The sequence below is a fragment of the Schistocerca serialis genome, chromosome 1, assembly GCF_023864345.2.
Source record: "Schistocerca serialis cubense isolate TAMUIC-IGC-003099 chromosome 1, iqSchSeri2.2, whole genome shotgun sequence".
NCBI lineage: Eukaryota > Metazoa > Arthropoda > Insecta > Orthoptera > Acrididae > Schistocerca > Schistocerca serialis.
In genome coordinates this window covers 907287619-907311359 of record NC_064638.1, presented here as the reverse complement: position 1 = coordinate 907311359, position 23741 = coordinate 907287619, and the positions used below count along the sequence as shown (strand labels likewise).

Sequence of the window (23741 nt, the reverse complement as noted above, 5' to 3'; positions counted from 1 at the left end):
CCTTTGAATGATGAAGGTTTCATGCACTGGCATAAAACTTCCCAGGACTTTAGGAAACAAAACCCAGTGCAAAAAACAATGCTTTTTAGAAGGATCTTTGATGTGCAGCAATGTTTACACTTCACAGTTTTGTGTTACGGAAGTACAAACACAAATTCCACAAATCCAGTACAATAGCTTCCAAAGTACTGAAATTGGGATTGCTTTTGGCAGCCAATCATAGGTAATGTCATGTGATCTTGCCAGTCAATGATAACAGGTATTCAGAGCATAGGACACATTTTGTAGTCAGCCAACACAAACAGGAAAAGTTAATGGTTTAAATTAATATGCCTACAGTGTAGCTACAAGAAAAGCTGCACTTTCAAATATAATACTGGTCATCAAAATTTTTTTGCTGTACAACCCCCTGCCCCCTGAGGGTGGGCTTGCGCAGGATCCTAAGAGCACAATTGAATATTTCTGACAAGTGTGATCATATATTTTACTGAACTGAATATATGTTTTGTCAAGTACTTTGACTTTCCCACAGAAAAGCCAGTTATGAGTTAAATTGCTCAAGAACTCATGTTGCATTTTTTTAAAAAGAGTAATTATACTTTTTCCATCATTACTGTATAATCTATTACCTATGAAAGAACTAAAATAAAAATGATAAAGTAACCTTGAAGCTTGATCTTTTTTAGCATGGCAGAAAAATTTCAAATAATGGCATAAATGGCTGGTCTTCTAGGCCCGAAACTTTTCTAAGTGGCTAATCCTCGCTGTTAAGTTTCAAATGAGAATCTAATGCTCTGTGGTTTAAGAAATTCATTGCACTTTCTCACATGTAACATAATTCATCTTGCATAAAAGGAAATTTACTTTGAAAGTACAGCTTCCCAAATCACCACTCATTTGTAGTTACAAAGTATTGCATAGTCATCATCCTAAAGCCTTTGACACAATTTGCCATTGGTAGACGCTTGCATGTGCACCGTTCTCTGTTGTAAATGGTGCATTTACTTTGCAATAAAAGTTTTATTTTGGTGTTTTTCTCTTGCTTATGTTTTGTTGCTGGAGTATTATTCTGCAGTAGTGGGCTAAAGTAAAATTCTTTGTTAGAGTATCAGTTCCCACTAGTCAAAATTACAAAAATATAACTGAAAACCAAAACAACAAAAAATTCTTGGAACTCTAAAAAAAAATCCTGGATTTCTCATGTCTCAAAAAACTCCCGGTTGTCCCGAGGCATACACATTCTGTATACATCAATGCAGTGTACATAACTACAAGAAAAATATCCAATATAAAGAATTATATAACAAGTCGGCATCCACTGATAGAAGTGCAACATATTTATTACACCTAAAAATAAAATACTTTTAAATGAGAAGAAAATTTTGCTGAATCACTTTACTAGATTTACTTACAACAAAGGCACCACTGAATGAAAGTCACAATGAATAACATTGCTTTAGTTATTACTAACATCAAAATGGAGAAACAAGAGAGAATTCTCAGAGCAATAAAAATTGCAAATTAAGTATTTTGAAGACTTTTGACTTGTAATCAAATCTGAAAGGGTCAACATTTGATAAGGAAATAATTACAATACATAAGATACATTGGTAACTGGATCAGTGGATACCCATTATATAATAACCACCATTAATGTAAATAAGAAACTATCACTGTGCTGTCATTGTCACTGTGTTGAAGTAATGTAATTATAAAAACTTTGCCGTGTCTTTCAAACTTCTTTGATGTCACTGTGATATCATTTGCACTTACGTTTATATTTGTAGCTCTTGCTCTTAACACAAAGTACTGCTATAATAGTTATAATAATGATAATTGAGACAGCAGCAAGAGCCACCATGAACCACGTTTGTCGATAAAAGGGCTTCTGTTGCAGGTATCCATATTCTACATAAAGCTTTGATGGAGTTAAAACCTGGAACATTGTTTGAAAAGGAAAATCATTTAAGTTCATTTTCGGCATATGAGACTATCATTATTCCACATTATTTCAACAAAAGCAGCAGTTAAAAAATAAAGTACATGAAAATACCATATTTCATTTAACTCGTTCTTTCTTTACATACCACATCATTAGAATAAGCTGGATAACTAATTCCATACTTGTTATAAGCAATCAGTCTGAACTTATATGATGTTGATGGTAATAAGTTTTGGTAAGATATGGTAAATTCTTGAAGTTCCCCATTTTTTGTCCGTATCACTGTCTGCCATCTTGTATCATCTGTAACATTTACAAGAAATGAACACATATCTCTAAAATATTACACAAAATCAAAACACAAAAGCAAGAAAAAGGATGTATAATAAGAATCTCATAAAAGAATCTCAAGGTACAAGTAACACATCAGACAGAAGAATTTTATTACACAAAATATAACACTATGCCAATAAATCTGTGTTCTCAGATGGTAGCATTTCCAACAAAAGACATAAATGAATATGAAATATTTATTTTAGTACAGAAAATGATATCTATATGTCAGTAATATAAAAACTTTCTAGCCCAATCTCAAAGTAGTTTTATTAACATGTGTCCACTCTCAGTGCCGTACTCACCATCATCACAAATAAAATGCTTGGCTATGAATAGCATGTCAATGTGAACTATAGTGAACTGTTCACATATGTTAATAAAAATACTTCAGAATCAAGAAAGAAAATTTGTATACTGCTAGTAGTGTGGTGATTGCTACATCCCAACATGGATGCCACCATAAAAAACCATATTGAGTCAGTTTCACTCAATAGGAAACTATATTTGCTAGTAAAGTGGATACTCCTGACTGCATGGCACATTACTGTTATATACCATATCAAGATATAACAAAATGGCATTTATTGGAGCGGCTCTAACGACAGTCAACTGCACTACACAACTATTCTATACCAGACACTAACAATGACAGATACCTCTTGATGGAAAATAAATCGCGGAAGGAGACAGATAATGACTCACCATATCCTCGAGGCATTTAGTGGTTGATAGACATATAAACAAGACTGAACACTTGAAGTGTTCCCAGCGTATTGAATGTTCCGGTTTGCAGCTGAATGACATGATATTTCGCCTGACAAACATTCCACCACCTTCAGTTGAGTGTAAAACTCACCTGAGGATGGCTGAATGGCTTGTCAGTCGAAATGTCATGGCAAGATGTCAAAGTCATCACGCTGCAAGCTCAAAACCTCATGGAATAAGACTGAAAATGTTGCTAAGCTTTCGGATATATCTGTCTTAAAAGCTTACACACACACACACACACACACACACACACACACACACACACTGCTTAACTACATTGTCCTGGCCAACTACAATGTGCTGTATCTGCAGCTCGAGTGGAATAAGGGGATAAATCGAGTGAAGCTGGCAGGGTGAGAGAGGAGGCAGGAAGTGAGAGGGAGTGCTGAAGGGAAGAGTGGCTGATGGTTGAGAGTAAAAGGTTGTGAGCCCAGTGCTGAGTTCACTTTGGTCATTCAGTTGAGGCAGTGGGAGTTGTTTGTGGCATACAATGAGGTGAGGCACCAGACTGTGAGAGCAAGATAGAGCAGAAAAAGAGGGAGACTGTTGAGAGGAATGTATGAGTGTAGAGTGAGCAAAGAGGAAACAGTGTGGGACTGAGGCTAGTGGAGATGGAGATCAGGAAAATTGTAGAATAAAAGGTTGTGTTATTCCCAGCTACACGAGTAGTGAACGATGTGCACTTTTGCAGCTGGTTCATGGAAGTGAACGGATTGGCAGTGTATAAGGGCAAGGCATGAGAAATCTGCTTTTGGACTAGGTTCGGAGGCTTGTCTGTAAAGGCCTTAGTGCCCATCACTGCAGATGTGCTTGATAGAAACAGAAGTTTTTATGGAGCCTACAGATACATAGGGGTCAATGTCTCAGGAGGTAGCATGCTGCCTGAGGAGGACTAGATGAAGTGAATGGAAGAGATGTTGATGTTGAGGAGGAGTGACTTTTTACTTTTTAGGGCCTTAGTCCTGGGCTTAAATCATCAATTGGCTTAACTAGACAAGGAATTTTGGACCTTGGGTGCTTAGGAAGGTTTCCTGTAGATGGTCATAACAAAGCTGGCATTAGAGGACTGCAAATATGTGCCTACTGCTGTGTCGCAAATTTGTTTGTGTATCTCCACTCCGGAGGACAAACACTAATGGGTAAAAGGGTTCGTATAGAATTTACAAAATGAAAATTAAGGACTTTTAAACATCTTTTCTTTACTGACAATAGTTGCACTCATTGCTGTAGTGAGGTCAAGAATAAAATAAATTTGCATCATGTATCATATTTCCTGTACAGTCTGCTAGATGGGCCTCATAATGTTTTTAAATGTTTGCGTCCTCTAGCATTCCAGTTCCAGATTTGACTTGCCAGCAGTGAAGCTCTCCCATCACGTGACCCAGCTCCATCCTCATTGGGTCTCGATAGCTGCCGAGAAACAATCCAGCGTACACCATACTGAATTTGAATGATTTAGTCCATAATTCACATTTTTAAGCCAAAATCATCTTGCTATGAGAATTCTACATCTTTGTGTCACCTATATAATGAAAGTGCTTGGGAATTATAAGTTTTGCGATACAGTTTGTGGGCGTAGCATGCAGTTAACTGCAGCACCCAAGTAATTTACCTTTACCTCTATTACATTTATTGTTACTCTTTTGATTGTCAAGTACCCCATCTTTCCGGTAAATTTTCACAGTTTCGAGCTATCATGATTGCACACTAATCTTTTACTGTTGCAAGTCAAGTCATTCTAATCAAGTTACATTTAACATCATCAAACACATACCTTTCACATGGGCTTTTACTGCTGGTTCTTCCAACATCATATCAATGTCCTTTAAGCACAGCTTACACTTTCCTTTTTGAATGTCTTTCAATGGCACTTGCCATTCTTTATATTCACCTTGTCATGGCCACAGTTGGCTAAACACACACTTTCCAGGTATTTTAATCAAAATTTTAAAAATATATCTGTTCTGCAGTGTGTTCACCAAAAATGTCTTACAAGTAGGGATGGCCAATAAATCACTCACATGTGTATTATTTAGTTAAGGTTTCTGTGCCCCTTGCCATTGCTGCCAACATATAATATCTCCCACTAAAGGCACTGCAGAAATGAGTTAACATGCAGCAAACCATGTTAGTTGCTAGTACTGTGTGTAATCGTACCCTCACTCTATTCTACATGCCTGAGGCAGGAATAGCCTTATCCCTCTCCCTACATGTCACACAGCTGAGGGACCCTCATAACTGCTATAACCTTTGACATATACATGCAGTCTTTTTTTCACCTTTTTAATTCAACAAGTAAATCGATTTTTAAGTTTGAATATAACTGGCAAGACAAAAATAAAGACTTATAATCAATGTAATAAATGGAGGACAAAACAAGCACTTGTAAGGACTTTTATTGCACAATATAAAACATATTGTACTTTTAAGAAATGTATGAACCCTAGGTAAAAAATGTAGTTATCAACTGTATTAGGGAATGATGTAGTGGTTTGGAGTCACCAGGACATCTGGAGAGTGTCTGATGGTGGCACAACTGAGGGGATGGCAAACAAATGATTAAATTGTTTTCTTGATGCAAGCAGTGGATAGGACATGTTGATCAAGAAGAGAGCTGAGATACTCTTAGGAGCATAGTAACAAGCTAAAATAGAGTGTCTTGTTTAAATTTAAGGATTTTGTGTGAGTAGTAATTTGGTTGAGGAGGGAGATGGATTCTGAGGTCTCGTTCTGGGATGATGTGCTTTTGATTGTCCAGCCCAGTTGTTGAATCCATTACCAGCACAACATTTCAATCCCAATCTGGTTGGAGTCCAGGCAGCAACTATGCATAACAAAACAGATCATAGCATGACTGGATTGGCCATCATAACGTTGTGCACAATAATAGAAAGGACAACTAATTTGGACAGCCGAAAGTATACCAGTAATCAATCACAGAAAAGTGTGGGCACAGGTTCTGGGATGGGCCAAAGTATTTGAGTAGGCACTGAAATTCATGTTCTCAAGTATCAGTATTATCCTACTTATACTGGGTATTACTGTTTTTAAATGTGCTATCCACAAAATTAATTTTTAAATCAGATCATTTATTTGCATGCAATCTTGGTAGACACATGAAAAATGTTGCATCATTCTCCAAATCACAACACTAACTGAGTGTTGTGCCAGTATTATACAGGGTGTCTGGGCTACACGTATACAAAAACATTTGTTTATATTTCAGTTTCCATTAAGGTTTATAGGTTTGCTCACCAAACATTGTACACAGGAGCTCAAACATTTTTTATGTGTGATGGTACAGTTCAATGTGGGCACTGTTTGTAGCTTTACAGTTATCGAAATGGTGCTCCACTTCTCGCCACATGTTCATAAGCACGACAGGTGTTATGGACTCTAATGCGATGCACATCTCTTGACTCAAATATAACATGTCTCAAACCCTTGCTCTGTAAACAATGTCTGTCATAAACCCCCAATGGAGTCAGATTGGGAGTCCAAGGGGGCCAGGTAATGGAAACCGCTCTTCCCTTCCGATCAAACACTTATGGAATGTCTCATGGAGAAATGTGAAAACATCTCCTTGATAGTGGGGGGGGGGGGCATCATCTTGCTGGAATATGATGACAGGAGACATCTGTGGCACTGCATAGTTCACCAACATGTGAAGGCAGGTGTGCCCTGTAACTGGCACACATGCACCATGCAACTCAGTGCAGATTACATCTTGGAGAGTGTCTCTGTCAATTTCATATTTACCCAACAACATTAAGTGTCAAGTTCTTTCATTATATGGATTTGTTTGTGTATACATGTAGCCCATACACCCTGTGCATCCATTTATTCTTCAGTATTACACTCCTGGAAATGGAAAAAAGAACACATTGACACTGGTGTGTCAATCCCACCATACTTGCTCCGGACACTGCGAGAGGGCTGTACAAGCAATGATCACACGCACGGCACAGCGGACACACCAGGAACCGCGGTGTTGGCCGTCGAATGGCGCTAGCTGCACAGCATTTGTGCACCGCCGCCGTCAGTGTCAGCCAGTTTGCCGTGGCATACGGAGCTCCATCGCAGTCTTTAACACTGGTAGCATGCCGCGACAGCGTGGACGTGAACCGTATGTGCAGTTGACGGACTTTGAGCGAGGGCGTATAGTGGGCATGCGGGAGGCCGGGTGGACGTACCGCCGAAATGCTCAACACGTGGGGCGTGAGGTCTCCACAGTACATCGATGTTGTCGCCAGTGGTGCACGTGCCCGTCGACCTGGGACCGGACCGCAGCGACGCACGGATGCACGCCAAGACCATAGGATCCTACGCAGTGCCGTAGGGGACCGCACCGCCACTTCCCAGCAAATTAGGGACACTGTTGCTCCTGGGGTATCGGCGAGGACCATTCGCAACCGTCTCCATGAAGCTGGGCTACGGTCCCGCACACCGTTAGGCCATCTTCCGCTCACGGCCCAACATCGTGCAGCCCACCTCCAGTGGTGTCGCGACAGGCGTGAATGGAGGGACGAATGGAGACGTGTCGTCTTCAGCGATGAGAGTCGCTTCTGCCTTGGTGCCAATGATGGTCGTATGCGTGTTTGGCGCCGTGCAGGTGAGCGCCACAATCAGGACTGCATACGACCGAGGCACACAGGGCCAACACCCGGCATCATGGTGTGGGGAGCGATCTCCTACGCTGGCCGTACACCACTGGTGATCGTCGAGGGGACACTGAATAGTGCACGGTACATCCAAACCGTCATCGAACCAATCGTTCTACCATTCCTAGACCGGCAAGGGAACTTGCTGTCCCAACAGGACAATGCACGTCCGCATGTATCCCGTGCCACCCAACGTGCTCTAGAAGGTGTAAGTCAACTACCCTGGCCAGCAAGATCTCCGGATCTGTCCCCCATTGAGCATGTTTGGGACTGGATGAAGCGTCGTCTCACGCGGTCTGCACGTCCAGCACGAACGCTGGTCCAACTGAGGCGCCAGGTGGAAATGGCATAGCAAGCCGTTCCACAGGACTACATCCAGCATCTCTACGATCGTCTCCATGGGAGAATAGCAGCCTGCATTGCTGCGAAAGGTGGATATACACTGTACTAGTGCCGACATTGTGCATGCTCTGTTGCCTGTGTCTATGTGCCTGTGGTTCTGTCAGTGTGATCATGTGATGTATCTGACCCCAGGAATGTGTCAATAAAGTTTCCCCTTCCTGGGACAATGAATTCACGGTGTTCTTATTTCAATTTCCAGGAGTGTAGAAAGAGGTTAACCCATGTAGCTCTTATTTATTTTAACAATGTAGGAAAAGACAGATTGCTACTTACTGTAAAGAAGACACATCAAGTTGCAGACAGGCACAATTAAAAGACACTCACATATATATTTTGGCCGCAGCCTTCGTCAGTAAAAGAGGGACACACACGCACACACACACACACACACACACACACACACACACACAAACAAACATGCACCCTCACACACACAACTGCAACATCATGTGGGATGCAAGCAGCAATCTGGAGGGGCCAGGAAGGGGAAGGAGAATTATACCAATCTCAATCTATACTGCCAATACTGTCCCCACACCCAACTGTTTCAACCAACTCTGTCCTATCATCTCCTTCCCATTCTCAACTCCCATCCTGTTTATTTGCAGCTCTCTGCCAACACATCCACCTGTTTTTCCCTGCTCCTCTCCTTTTTTGTTCCCCATCTCCCTGCCCCACAACCTCCTGACACTGCACCAGTTGGCAGTCTAGTCCCTGCACAATCCACTAGATAGTGTTCATCTCTCTCCCCACACATACACTACATCCCTTCCCATTCCCCTTCTCCAGCCACTCCAGATTGGTGCTTGCATCCCACGTGATGTTGCATTCCGGCCCGAGATGCTGGAGATAACGGTCATGTGTGCATGAGCTGTGCTTGCTTGTGTGTGTGTGTGTGTGTGTGTGTGTGTCCCTCTTTTACTGATGAAGGCTGTGGCTGAAAGCTATGTGAGTGTCTTTTAACTGTGCCCGTCTGCAAATTGATGAGTCTTCTTTACGGTAAGTAGTAATCTTGTCTTTTCCAACATTGTTGATGTTCCTCACTGGAGTTTCCTCTGCCTGATTTTATTTATTATAAAAATGTAGCTCCCTGGTCAGCAATAAACTCAAATCTGAATAAAAATATTACTTTTTGTCATGGGAGAATGATCTGATAAAAAAATCTGAGACTAAACTCAGAGAGAGAAACATGAGAGGAAGAATATAAAGGGGAAAAAATGTTTGTATGAAATCTGATAAAAATGTTGCAAGATGAAATTATCTGCATACCACGTTTGTTAATTGAACAGAAACATGAACATATTAACATAATAAAATATCTGTTGATGAATTTCATCTTGCTGATTGTGAAAGCAAAGCAAAAGATTGCATTTCCTTAGGAATCACCTAAGATGTTTTTAAGTTATAAAATACAAAAACAATGTCAGAATGATGACAGATGTATGTGATGTTCAGTGCAATGCCCTATGCAATTTAGATTTCATTATTCTTCCATTACGTCATAATGAAGGATATTAAAAATACATATTGTATGAGAAAAGTATTCAACATCAAAGATTTACAGCAACATATGATTATTTTCATCAATGAACTAGCACACCTAAAAATTTGGAAAAATAACCTGTCAACTGCCAAAAAGGAATTATTCATCCAGAGACATCATCAACACAAAACAACTCAGATTAACATCAATTTTCATGAGAAAAAATGACAGTAACCTAAGATATATGGGAGAAACGGGCAGGTTAAAGTGAATGAACAGTCATTAAGAGTCTCAGCTTCTCATGAATAACTCTCCAGTTCCAATAATACACAATTAATTTTGTTAGCTGTTCAAACACATTGTCCACTTTCCCTGGTATTCTCAGCATACTAATTGGTAAGTGAATGCTCTCATTTGCCTTATCCTCATATTTAACATTCATATATAGATTTTGGACTAGAGAGTATGTAGATAATGATCATCTTCCATCATATAATTTCTGCACAATTATTGGAATCAATTTTGGAAAAAAGAACCATAATTTGTACAAATCTAATTGCAGGTTCACATTGGTCTTTATGTATAGGTTTACATGCAAAGACATACATTAACACTTACATAAAATTTCTACATGTTTACTATTATGTGCTAGGAGGAACTACATCATTTGGCAATACTAAAAGTGATTCTTTATTAGCAAACAAAGCTCAGTTTTTGGAAAAGATTTCAAGTAAGGCACTATACTATTTGTTCTCAGTTAAGAAACATCTTGAAACTTACAAGTAGCCCAATCTTCCATGGCTGTTGGAAAAGAAAATATATTGTATAAGTAAATAAACTCTGAGGCTGCTGTTAATTCTAAAATTATTATTTTTAAAAATGTTACGACAGCACAGGCCAGATGAAAGGGCAATGGCATTTGTAAACCAATGAAAGAATAGTATCAAGATAAAAATACACAACTCTATCAAAAAGTTTTAAATTAATTGTTAATATGCATAAAATTAAATAACACAAACAATGTTAACAATATTTTGGGCCAATTGCTTTGTCATTCAGTGTTTTAAATAGCCAGTTACTTCGTTTAATTGAATCTGTACATGGTTTAAGTAGTGATATTATTTACTTTCATGCCACTTTACTGTAAATAAAACACAATGATGATTTTTCTATCTTGTGTTTCTCTCAAAATTGTGCAATATTGACAAACAGATCAAAACTGAAAGTAATCCGAGAAGGAATTGATTACAATATCAGCATATAATCTTCACTTATTTAAGAAAGCAATGAAGAAATAAATTACAGTTACAGTGAATAAAGTAAACAATATAACTTATGAGTCCAGAAACAAACTTTACACAGGACATGACACATTTTTCAGCTGCAAAATCATACTAATGAATCAAACATATTAACTTCCCATCATGTTATTCACTGCTTCCTGTGCACTGTAGCTTTCTCAATTCAGCATCCTTAACAAAATATCTATAAATTCAATTCTACTTTGAGTCCAAATATGAAATGCAGCTCATTATCAAGTTTAAATCATGTTTTCCTACAGTCATGTTTAAATCAACATTAATAAAATATAAAAATGAAGATAAGAATACAAAATAGGATGCACCAGACTCTTATGAATAGAACAAAATGGCTCAAAGAATCCTTGCAGGAGCAAAACAAACAATATTTCTAGCTAAAAATAAAAGGTACCTATGGTGATGAATATGAACGTGATCATGATCTAAGAAACCATTCAGAAGGTAGAAAAAAGTGAACTCCACTTGAGAGAACTTTAAAGGAGAAGAACAGGAAATGGAACAGAACAGAATAACATCAGAGACTTCAATCAAACCCTCAAGTCAAAGCTCCAAGGCTGTTCAGCACCAAACTTGTGCTTTAAGCATGATATCAGGAAATTAATCTGAACAACAAACATAATTGTGACCATGCAGCCAAATATTTCAAACCACTTACAAAGAAAAGGGATGGGACAATGGGCTCATCTAGTTGTGCAGGATACTTCCCAGTCAGCATTTGGTAAACTAGTCTCCATACCAGATAAAGACAAACAAAAAAATGCCTAAAAGATAACACAACATCTGGCAAAGACTAAATCATTGCAGAGATTCTTAGATAGGCTGGTGACAAAGTACTAGCACAGTCAAAAACTCTTTCAACAGATTTGGCACACAGAGAAGACTCCAGATGCTTGGAGCAATGCAGTTATTCACCTGTTACACAAGAAAGATGACAAAAGAAATGCCAACAGTTACAGAGGCATACCACTTTTTTCAGTCACATACAAGATATTCTCCAAAGCATTACAGAATAGAATACAAAGTATTGAGAAAATTGATAATTTTGTTTCCCTCTCTGTTGCATGAATATACAATTTTCACTACAGTGGTTACCAGTTTTGTGCTGACACACCTATTTATTAAACCACACCTTGTTATTAACTTAGTTAGCCATAAAAATGCTGCCAAAAGGCATGAATAGCCTTTTACAGAATGTCAAACTGTGAGAAACAAGAACTCCCATTGATAAGATAACTTTTCTTATGTGTCTACCATTATACCTGAACCTACATCGTTCAATGAGAGTACTTCTTGCTCACAGTTTGAAGTTTTAAACAGAAGCTATTCGTGCTTTTTGGCACCATGCTGTATGACTACTTATGGTTAATAACAAGGTGTGAAGTTTGAGAATGGATGTGTCAGCCTGAAACCGGTACACAGCAAAAATTGTGTATTGATGCAGCTGAGATGGACAAAAGAAAAGAAATTATTAAATTTCCTCAGTATCATACAGTTGTGTACCTATCATTCTGAAGCAACATGCCTTGAATAAGCACGAACAAAGAGAGAGTCACACAGATAGATCAGCAACTAGGAGAGGATCAAGCAGAATTCAGGAGAGGATGGTCACGAGCATAACACTTCTTCATTATTAATCCCTTAAACAAAACCAAAATGCCAGCAGGTAAAAAAGAGGTGATCACAAAATCTGTTGATTTTGAGAAGGCTGCAGAGACTTGGACACACTCATAAGTAATGGAGGCATTTGGAATGTGCACAACAGTACTTATATAATAATCATTAACAAACACACAAATCTGAACTATTTGCAAGCAAAATAAGAATAAGACTAGGAGATGCCATCTGACTAATTCTGTTTAATTGTATCCAGGAGAAGGTAATCCAAGAATCAGAGATAGAAATGAGCCAACAAAGTATCCATGATGGGAAGATATAAGCCGGTCAACAGATTGATCGTAACTTAAATGTTTTGTTTTTGCAAATTATGTAGTATTTTTCACACAAAACTTCGACACTTCAATAAAAAAATAAAATAAAATAAAAAATAAATTAAAAAAAAGAAAGAAAGAAAGAAAAAGTTACAATCTCAAAGAAACAGCACAGAACACAAGATCACAACTTTCACTCAAAACTTCAGAGGGTACATCAATGTAAGTGCAAAACATAACAATATTATGAAAAGGATAGTTGCTACTCACCATATAGAGGAGATGCTGAGTAGCAGATAGGCAAAGGCATGGATTCTGTATGGAGGTAATATAGTTGGTCTGCAAGGCAGGGTTTGTCAGCTATGAAGGGATGCGGGGTGGGGGTTTGGAAGCTGTTGTAGAGGTGGTGGATGGTGGTAGCCCAAGGTGGAAGTAGGAAGTGAATTAATATGGTGGAGATTTTTTTCTGGAGGGCAAGTGTTTCAGTATGTGACGTGCGATCCAGAAATTTGGGATTGCACAGCAGGAGAATTTTATGGATGGAGAGAAAGTATTGGAAGGAGGTCTGGGCCTGACTGACATGGCTTTGCAGGACCATGTTGGTGAGGGTTAAGGGCTGGTGGAATATAAACAGATGGAGATCACTGCGGAAGAAGGGGTTGCAGCCAGGACTAACCTTACAAGCTAATCTTACACCCACAGAGACAGCCACAATCCACCACCTAAAAAGTGATCCCAACCTTATAATCCTACTAGCTGACAAAGGCTCCACCACTGTTGTTTTGAACCGCAAGGATTATCTGGCAGAACGACTCCGCCAATTGTCAGATTCATCCACCTACAAATTACAGTGACCCCATTCAAGAAATCCAGCAGGATCTCCAGCCTCTCCTCAAATCCTTAGGCCCATACCAGAACCTCCCCTCTGACTCCATCTCTCTCCTCACCCCCGTCACTCCTCGCACTCATATTTCTACATGCTTCCGAAAGTGCAAAAAAGCGAACCACCCAAGATGCCCCATTTTGGCCAGTTACTGTGCCCTCACTGAAAGAATCTCCGCTTTTGTTGACCAACACTTTCAGACTATTACCTCAGCCTATTACCCACAACTTGCCCTCCTATATAAAAGATACGAACTATATCTTCCACCAACTCTCCAGAGTTCATGTTCCTTTACCACATGGTGCCCTGCTTGTCACTAATGATGCCACCTCCCTTTCCACTAACATCCCTAATGTCCATGGCCTTCCATATTGAACACTACCTTTCCCAATGCCCAATGGATTCCAAACCTACAACCTCCTTCCTAGTTGCCATGACCAACCATATCCTCACCAAAAATTACTTCTGCCTTGAAGGTGTCACCTGCAAGCAAATCTGGAGTATGATTATAGGCACTCACAAGGCACCATCCTATGCCAACCTATTCATGGGCCATCTAGAGAAAAACTTTCTAACCATCCAGAATCCCAAACCCTTCACCTGGTTCAGATTCACTGACATCTTCGTGATCTGGATCGAGGGTGACAACACCCTATCCACATTCCCCAAATCTCAGCACCTTCTTCCCCATTTGCATTAACTGATCCACCTCAACCCAACAAGCCACCTTCCTTGATGTTGACCTCCACCTCTGTCTATATCAAACCTACCAACCACAAGCAATACCTCAACTTTGACAGCTACCATCCATTCCATATCATCAAGTCCCTTCCATACAGTCTAGCCACCCTTGGCTGTCATATCTGTAGTGACGAGCAGTCCTCGAAATATACCACAAGTCTCACTGAGGCCTTCACAGACCATAATTACGTTTCCAAAATTGAGCCTTATCTCTCCAGTCACCCCATCACCTTCCAAAATCCTGCTGCCTGGCCACAATGGAGGATTGCCCTCATAACTCAGTACTACCCAGAACTGAAGCAACTGAATCTTACTGTCCAGTTGTGACTACCTATCATCCTGCCCTGAAATGAGGAATGTCCTACCCACTACTCTTCCCACCCCTCCCGCAGTTGTATTCTGCCACTCTCCACATCTACACAATATCCTTGTCCATCCTACACAGCCCCTGTTCCCACTCTTTTCTGTCATGGTTTATATCCCTGTAATAGACCTAGATGCCAGATCTGTCGTATACATCCTCCAACCACCACGTGGTGCAGTCCGGTCACAAGCATCACCTACCCCATCAAGGGCAGGGCTGCCTGTGAAACCAGTCATGTGATCTACGAGCTAAGCTGCACCGTTCTAAGTGGGCATGACAATTAACAAGCTGTGGCAGCCAGTGCCATATGTATCCTTCCCACCAACATCAATTTTTCAGAATTGCACAGGTGGAAACTCTCCCTACAATACATCCTGCTTTCTCGTAACCCTCCTGACCTCAACTTTCATTAGTCATTATCCTTCACCTATATATCCCCTTTCCTGTTCCCAGTCAAGTACTACACAGCCCTCTACTCCACCAATGCACCAACAGTCTTCTTAATTCTCTCCATTTCCACTGCCCCCCCCCCCCCCTGCCCCCACCCCACTCCCTGTCTAACCTTCCCACTGCACCTAGCTGCCCTACCCTCTCCCCACCTCATTCCTGTATGCTCCCATGAGCAATAGTTTACAGTCCCCCACTCGTACTCTGCTATCCTTTCTCCTCCTCCTCCTCCTCATGCCACCATCCTCTGTACTCCCACCATCCAGTTTGCTTCTCCCATTGTGCGCTGCTGCTTGCAGTCTGGGCTTGGCAGCCAGAGACTAAGGTACTAAGTGAGTGAGTTGCATTTGCAACTACCCTTTCCATAACACTGACATTATTTTAAGCTGAATGTTCCATTGTTAGGTGCAAAACATGTGACATACACAGTGAAGACAATATATAGTGGCAAAAAGAAAACATAGAGGTTGACGCACCTACTGGAGAGTTTCACCACAACAAACCCACAGCCCTACCTTATCACACTACATTTACATACTACAGTATCTTCATTGTAACTATATTGGTCCATGCATGATATCAACATGTTCCAAAAAGCCACGAGCATATGGTACACATGGTAAGGGAATCGGTCATGTCCTTTTCAAGGGGATAATCCCAACATGTGCCATAATCAAATTATAGAAACCTTGGGAAATCTGCATCGACATGAAGGTTAAAACCCCCAGCCTCTTGAATGCATATCCAGTATCTTACAACTGTGCCATCTTGCTTGAAAGATGTTTTGACACTCTACTGAACTGTAAAGACAACACCAATCCTTAGTTTCATGAACTGCACAACTCTGGTTATGCAAATACAAATAGCTGACCTGATCGGAGTAGGGAGCTGGATCAGGTAAATTCAGTGTATAAATGATAAAAGCATGACAGCATGATCAATTCATTTCACAACCATCTTGAGAAGTTTCCAGTTCCAGGCTGGGTCTTTTTGGAACATATGCCTCGCCATCTAGTCCTGTTTTCCTGCATCTTCCTGTGTTCACCCTGGGCCAGTCCTCACCTCTCTTTTCAACACACTCCTCCACACCTTTCAGCCATCTATCCCATGGTATTTGTCTTGGTTGTTTCCTTCACATCTCCATTTCATGTATGTTCTTGTGAATCTTCTTGTTTTCCATTCTCTTGAAGTTGCATACTATCTTAGCCCGGATGTCTCTATTCTGACCTTCAAGGAATCATCTAAGAACTGGACAGGGATTTTGAACAGCTACCTATTCCTGAGTTAACTTCCTGTGCCTGGGTAGTGTTCTCTCTCTTTGGATAACATGGTATGCCAAGAGATTGAAGAAATACAGAACTTCTCAAAACATAAAGTATGTCACACACTTTGGGATGAAACATTTCCCCAGGCTTCCAAGATCACCACGTAAAAAATGTACTTTGTACCTGATGGAAACACGTGAACATGTAGGCTTCCACTGCTTGTGTCAATCTCGTCACGAGCAGATTGGAGGCAACAACAATTATTTCACTAGTTATCGAGTCATATCAAAGCAACAGAAGTGAAGTTCCTCTGTTATTGTCTAAAAAAGAAATTGGTAAATAAAAAAAGAAGATGTCTGTTAACAGTTGGACAAGGAAAAAAGTCTGCGAGAAAGCCTTGAAGTAAGCCAAGTACAGTCACATGAAGAGAACAGCCATCACAGGACTCCTTCAATATACTTTGATTTAAATTCTGTTGAGAAAATGCCAAAAGGAAGACCTTATGATGGTTGTAGAAGCAGATCTTCAAGAGTCTAAAAGGTATAGATGCCAGCTGGCAACAAACATATGAAAAGAACTGCTTATGGACAAAGATTTATGATAAGAGATTCATCCAGCTTGCTAGGCTGTAGAAATTATGGTGATGATAGCAAGATGATAATGTGAGAGCTATTGGTAATGGATCTTGCAACATCTTTAACTTCTACACAATCAGTTCTTCAGAGTAATTCAAACATCAGTATTGTAGATGCTTTGTGTTGTCCAACATTGTGAAGCAATTATAACAGGATGTATAAGCAGACAAGGAGAAAAAAATCCAGGTTTTTTCCCCAGATCTCCCAATTAAAAATACACTTTCTCCTGGGTGAAAATACACTTTTTCCGTGTTAAGTGACAGTATATTTTCCAGCTGAACAGTAAAACTTATCAATCCTTTGAATGGTTAAGGTTTTATAATCTGGTGCAGAACTTCGCGGAGTTTTACAAAACGAACCCCAGAAAAAAATTAAAAAATGCGTTTTGGAAAGATCCAACATGGAAGTTGCATATTTTCATATTACAAAAGTATATAGTCGAATTCCACCAAACACTGAACATTAGTTTCTGAAGTATCAAAATCAAGATTGGGATGTGCTTTTGAAAGCCAATTATAGCTCGTGTCACATGATTCTGCCAGCCGATGGTAGCAGATATTTGTCATGTTTGTATGGGGCTCCCAAAACCAGATTTTGTAAACCGATTTTCCAATACTGCTTCTGGGTGGTCATGTAAACATTTCAAAATCGATTCTGGAAATCCACTTCTGGTTGCCAGTTTTCAATTTCTGCAAACAATTTTTGCTCCCTTGGAAATGCAGTCGGTATCAAAACGTGCTTGAGCTGTAAGGTTTTGTCTTGTTTTTAAAAATTTTTGGCTAATGCTGATGGAGTGGCTTTTTTAAAGCGGTTTCCAAAATTTGATTTTTGTCTTTCAGAAGATGTGTCACAAGTAAACATAATGATTCAGAGCATAGGATACATATTGTAGTCAGCCTATAGCAACATCACTGCCAAGTAGCAAGAGCACACAAATAGGAAAAGTTAATAGTTTAAATTAATGTACATAGTGTAGCTAGAAGGAAAGCTAAGCTTTCACATATAATATCTGTCATTTTTGCTTGTGTTACACTTCGATACATCATACAAATGTGAGAGTAAAATTTTAAGCAATGCCATAAATGTCTGGTCTAAAATTCTTCTAAGTGGCTGGCCCTCCCAGTGTTAAGCTTTAAATGAAAATCAAACACTCTGTGATTTAATAAATTCAAAGCAGTTCGCATGTGTAACATAATTCACATTGCGTAAAATAAAATATACTTTGAAAGTAACACTTTCAAACCAACAATTGCAATATTTTCCCGCGACCTGTTACAATTCATTTCAGCAGTTGTCAGAGAGCACCAGAAAATGGTGTTACCGTGTGTGTGCAGCTACAATGATGTAGGTAGCCCATATGTTCATGCGTATAAAGCATTAAGAAATCTCACATTATGTCATAAATGAAACAGGACATCAGAGGATACTCCAAGAGCATCAGAATTTCGTAAACCACACTAAAATGCATGATTCAGCTTAAAGAGCACATTTATATGTCCAAATTCACACAGAAGTAGGTCCCAAACTGATACTAAACTTTTCAGTGTGGTTTTCCAGATGAAAATCATCTTGGAGTATCAGTATGAGATAATAATCTCATGTTTAGCTCTTTATTATGGCATAATGCCATATGTCCCAGATGATAAAAACGTGCACTTGAAATCGCACAAACTGTTGACACTAGCCAATACTGTTTCAAATAAATTGGCTGCCTCTATGGAAAAGATTAATTAAAGCCAATTTTGTTAGCAAATCAACAAAAATAACTTCACTGTTCTGCAAGGCAATTAATGCCCGTGCCAAAAACCTGGAAATAAAATGAAATCAGAAAACTGAAACTAACAACATATTTTAGCCTTCTGTAATTATATGAATGTATTTTAATTCACTTTATAGCTCCCGGCCACAGAAATATATTTTGTTTTCATTTGATTTGAGAGCTGTAAACGAAGTGGAAACAGCAAAACCACCATGGTTCACGCGGAGATTACTCCTCACTCTATTACAACTCAGACTGCTTTGCGATGTGCAAATCTGGCAGCTTGGACACGCCAGAAAAATTTTTTTGGTTAGCATCTGGCTGCTTGTTGCTATTGCTCATACAGCTAAGAACCGCACTTCAAGCAGCCAGATGCAGGAGAAAGTGCTGCTCATATGCGACAGTACTGCGCATACGCATAAGCCCACTGGTAACTGCTTAAATGAACCTAATGTAAACTGTTGTGACGTCACGCTCATCGGAAGCAGTTGGTTGTTATGAAGTATTACATAGTCTTCGTCCTAAAGCTTTTACACATTTTGCTGTTGGCAGACATTTGTGTGTGCGCTGTGTTTTGTTGTTATAAACAGTGCATTTCCTCTGCAACTTAAGGTTTATTCCCCCCTCCCCCATTTATGTTTTATTGCTGCAGCATTATTTACAGTAGTGGGCTAAAGTAAAATTCTTTGTCAGAGTAGCAGTTCTGACCAGTCAAAACCACAAAAATTTAACTGAAAACGAAAACAATGAAAATTCCCGGGATTATAAAAGATTCCCAGGTTTTTCCCAGTTTTCTCCCGAATGAAAAAATTCCAGGGTTTTTCCCAGATTTCTCAGTTGTCCTGGGGTGTATACACCCTGTATAATGATTGGCTGGGAAGATCAGGTTGCCTGATCCCACCTCTCACAATTATTTATCCTTTAATGTTTGTGATTTCTGGGGGCTTACTTATTTATGAATTATTGTAATTGTGAGAAAATCCTATCTATGCATAAAGAGGAGCACTTTCTGCTAAGGGCACAGTTCCATCCTGGTGCTTTTCTGTATGTGTGCAACAAACATGCTTACGGTGCACAGTGTCAGTTCTTGTCGGTGACCTCATTCTACCTAAATAATTCTCAATTCCATATTCTACATAAACAGTTTGGCAGATATTCTAGTTAATTCAGACATTGACACAATTGTGGATCAAATAAAGCTTCACAAAACTACAAAAAGAAGCAATGTTGAATGTCAAATCCGGCCAGCAGGAGATAGCATTAAAAAAAAAAAAAATTCAATTGTTGACATTAATCTCTACAATGTCTGCCACCGCAGTGCACCGGTAGCGTTACCGCCTACCACGCAAGGGGGCCCAGGTTCAAGACCCGGCAGGGGACTGGGTGTTTGTTCTTCATCATCCCTGAGACGCAAGTCGCCGAAGTGGTGTCAACTAAAAAGACTTGCACTAGGCAGCCAAACTCCATACGGTCATTTCATTTCATCTCTACAAAGCAGATTGACAGTGAGGAGCAGAGCAGGAATGCCATATTTATGCTGCAGTTATCAGACAACATCTAACATTCTCAATAACACAGATAAAACCAGTTACCTTACCAATTCAATCATCACACAGGAAAACGGATATTTAGAGAATAGATGAAAACACACCAGTATATTTTATTGAGGATGCTCTAAGTATATTGTACACTACTCTGTTGTCCTAATCATTTAATCTCACCTTCATCAACATGCAAGCTGTTGAAGTGGCATGCAATAGAAAGAACTGCACCAGGTGGCCGAACAACCCAGTTGGGGTAGGTGGCCGAACAACCCAGTTGGGGTCTCCCAGCAAATAAAGCAATTCCCATTATTTCATTTCACTACTGTAAAATCAGGAAAAGTGTGTTTGGAAGCCGTCAAATGACGAGGCAAATCTATGCACATCAGGCAACTGCACATGGATATAGCCAACCCTGGACCAATGCACCACCTTCATTCTACATCACCACTCAGAACTTCCATCCACATAACCAGTAGCAAAATAGGGAAAAGCAAATGAGGCAACCACCTATGGAGACGAAGCGCCCCCCCCCCCCTCCACTGAAAGCAAATATCATCCATGGACAGCAGTTCCAAGATGTAGACTATAACACTGACAACATAATTTATGACTGTCCCGGGAAGGCGCTAGATGACTATGGGGCACAATTTTTTGTGATATCGGATGCTTGTCAGTGCTAACTGCAGAAAATTAAGTTTTGAGATTCAAAGGACGTTGTGCTGAAGGTTGGAAATGAAAAATGCATCCATCCAACAGGAATTCGTGTGGCAAGAATAACCAATGATACTGCATAATATATATCACAGTCTTTTGTTTTCTTATTTCACCAGACTGCAGCCATAATGTTAGCAACAGACGGAATCTTTTGCAGGCATGAAAATCAGTTATGGATCATGAGAGATAGGAGCTCCAGACTGACAAAACTATTCCAACAAGATCACTGGGTGATTGTTTATTTCTGAAGACACACTTGTTCCAACATCATCAAGATGTGTTCTAGTCAACAGTGATGACACTCACTTTAACACTGAAGATGTAGTCAAGTGCAAAAAAATTCTAAGCCTCAAAATAGAAATCCATATGGCAGCAATGATCATAACTATCACCAATAGACAAGAAGAGTGCTGAGTCATTAATTGCCATGAACAGCCACAGCCCACTGATACAGATATGTGTTTAGGGGCAGTGAACTGGCTTAGAAAGATCAGGTCAGTTCCACTGATGGAGAATAAAGCTACTAACATATGGACCTGGAACATCCAGGATAAGTACCATGAATATCATAACACTAAACTAAGACCTGTAAGTTCAAATTATGGGTTTTGAAGCCTTTGCAGTAGATTGTATTATTTCTCACACATCTCCAGTGATACTGAAGATAACGATTCCGTCTTGATAAAGAAAAAGTGAAGAGGGGTTGTCTGTATCCTTTACATGAACCCTTATCATAGATCAGAGGCACAGACTGGTATATGGGATTGGAAAATTCTGGAACTTAACTGTATTTTGGATTCTATGTGACAATATTACTTTCATACCCAAATTTATACCTGAGACACCATCACATAATCATGAAACCAGAACAACATTATTCATCTGAATTGGAACCTATAAAGCTCTCTTACTGATCAGTGATACTGGTATGTAATTCAGAAATATGAAAGATGATTTCAGAGATGCAATCAGTTTCAATGTATAATGAAGAATAATAATAACACAAGTTATGTGGAGCACTTTTCTGAAAACTGAACTGATCTTGATGAACTCACCAGTCTTTATGTGCTATGAAGAAAAATGTAGGAATATTTGTTACCAACTAACCTTTGCGTCGGCACTGTATGTAATATCCCAAAATTGGTCCTTTGCCAGACTGTCCATTTGTCCAGTGCATGTCAACACTATATGCTGTTTTGCTCATAACTAGATCTTTTGGTTTAGATGGAGACCCTTCCTGTGGTCCTGTAGTGATGTTGGCTGTAGTGGCAGGCCCATAATCTATGGTCTGTGCTCGTACTGAGAATATATAGGTTACTTCCTCTTCCAATGTCTGGATTTGGAGTGATGTTCCAGAAACTTTCTGCTTGACTTGTTTACTAAAAGCTGCACAAAAAAATAATTTTTCATTCAAATAAATTGTAGTAACTTGATAAAAATGAGAAACGAAATGATATTCTACAAACTTTTGTGCCACCAATCAAATTACACAACTAGCAAGCAATAAATAATTACAGTAGAGTCCCATTAATCCTAACTAACTGGGACCGGACCTTGTTCGGATTACCGATTTGTTCGGATTCGCTGGAATCACGGTAACGAGTTTCTAGAATGAAGTATACCAAGCAGACAAGTAGGTACACCACGGTAACAAATGGGAACAAGTGTGGGAACAATGGCTCACTCTCATTTCCTGCCCTGCCTGCTGATTTGATGTTTATGAGATGATGGCGCAACTATGAGTCATGTAACAGACTGTCTTCATTATGCCAAAAAACAATGACTGAGTTTTTGTCATCTAAAAAGTAGGGATAAAATTTCCGCTGTATTTTAGTAAGTTTGACAGCTTTTCTTTCATTGTTATGCATTGTTTAAACCTAATGTTTTCTTGCCAATTTTTCTAATACATGTTTACTGTACTATGTAAATTAAAATAGTGTGTATGTACAGCAGTTTACCACACAGTTTTCCATACTTAAACTAACATTTTTCATGTTTGGATTAACAGAACGCTCGGATTACCGGGGTTCGGATTAGCGGGACTCTGCTGTACTATCAATGGCATGAATTAATATAAACATCTTCTTTTGTTATTTCTTTTTCAGCCCAGTAGGTACTCGTGTTGTAATCATCATCATCATTATGTACTCAACTATAAAAAGACAAAGAAATTGTTAAACATTGTTACCAAAAATCTTGAAAAGTTCTTGATGATTTATTTCACATTTTTACACAACACTCCAATAAACAGTTAGATGGACATGGGCTACATATTTTTTCAAGGAACAATGAACAGGTTTTCTGTTAAAATTGACTGTGAAAAAGAAAATACTGTGCTGTGAAAAATGTGTGGTTTTGTTTTCTTTCTCACAGTCAGATTTAACTACAATAAGGCATTTCAACTATTAGACACATCGTTTTTCCTGCATATGTTCTTTTGCCTTAAATATTACAAAAAATTGTATACATAGCAATGTACTGTTTTGTTTTCTTTCTTGCAGTCGGTTTTAAGGGAATACAGGAAAGTTGTACTTAAGGCTTATCGGCTTT

General features: G+C 39.4%; 1 protein-coding gene across 1 annotated transcript in view; it reads right to left on the bottom strand.

The window, feature by feature from the left end:
- Positions 1-23741, bottom strand: part of LOC126411932 (protein sidekick) — a 644689-nt gene that overhangs the window by 4794 nt on the left and 616154 nt on the right. Inside the window, exons 31-33 of the mRNA XM_050081403.1 lie at positions 22299-22577; positions 2088-2245; positions 1774-1936 (exon numbers count right to left, since the gene is read on the bottom strand). Of these exons, the coding sequence (XP_049937360.1) occupies positions 1774-1936; positions 2088-2245; positions 22299-22577 (600 nt within the window). The remainder of the gene's footprint in view (positions 1-1773; positions 1937-2087; positions 2246-22298; positions 22578-23741) is intronic.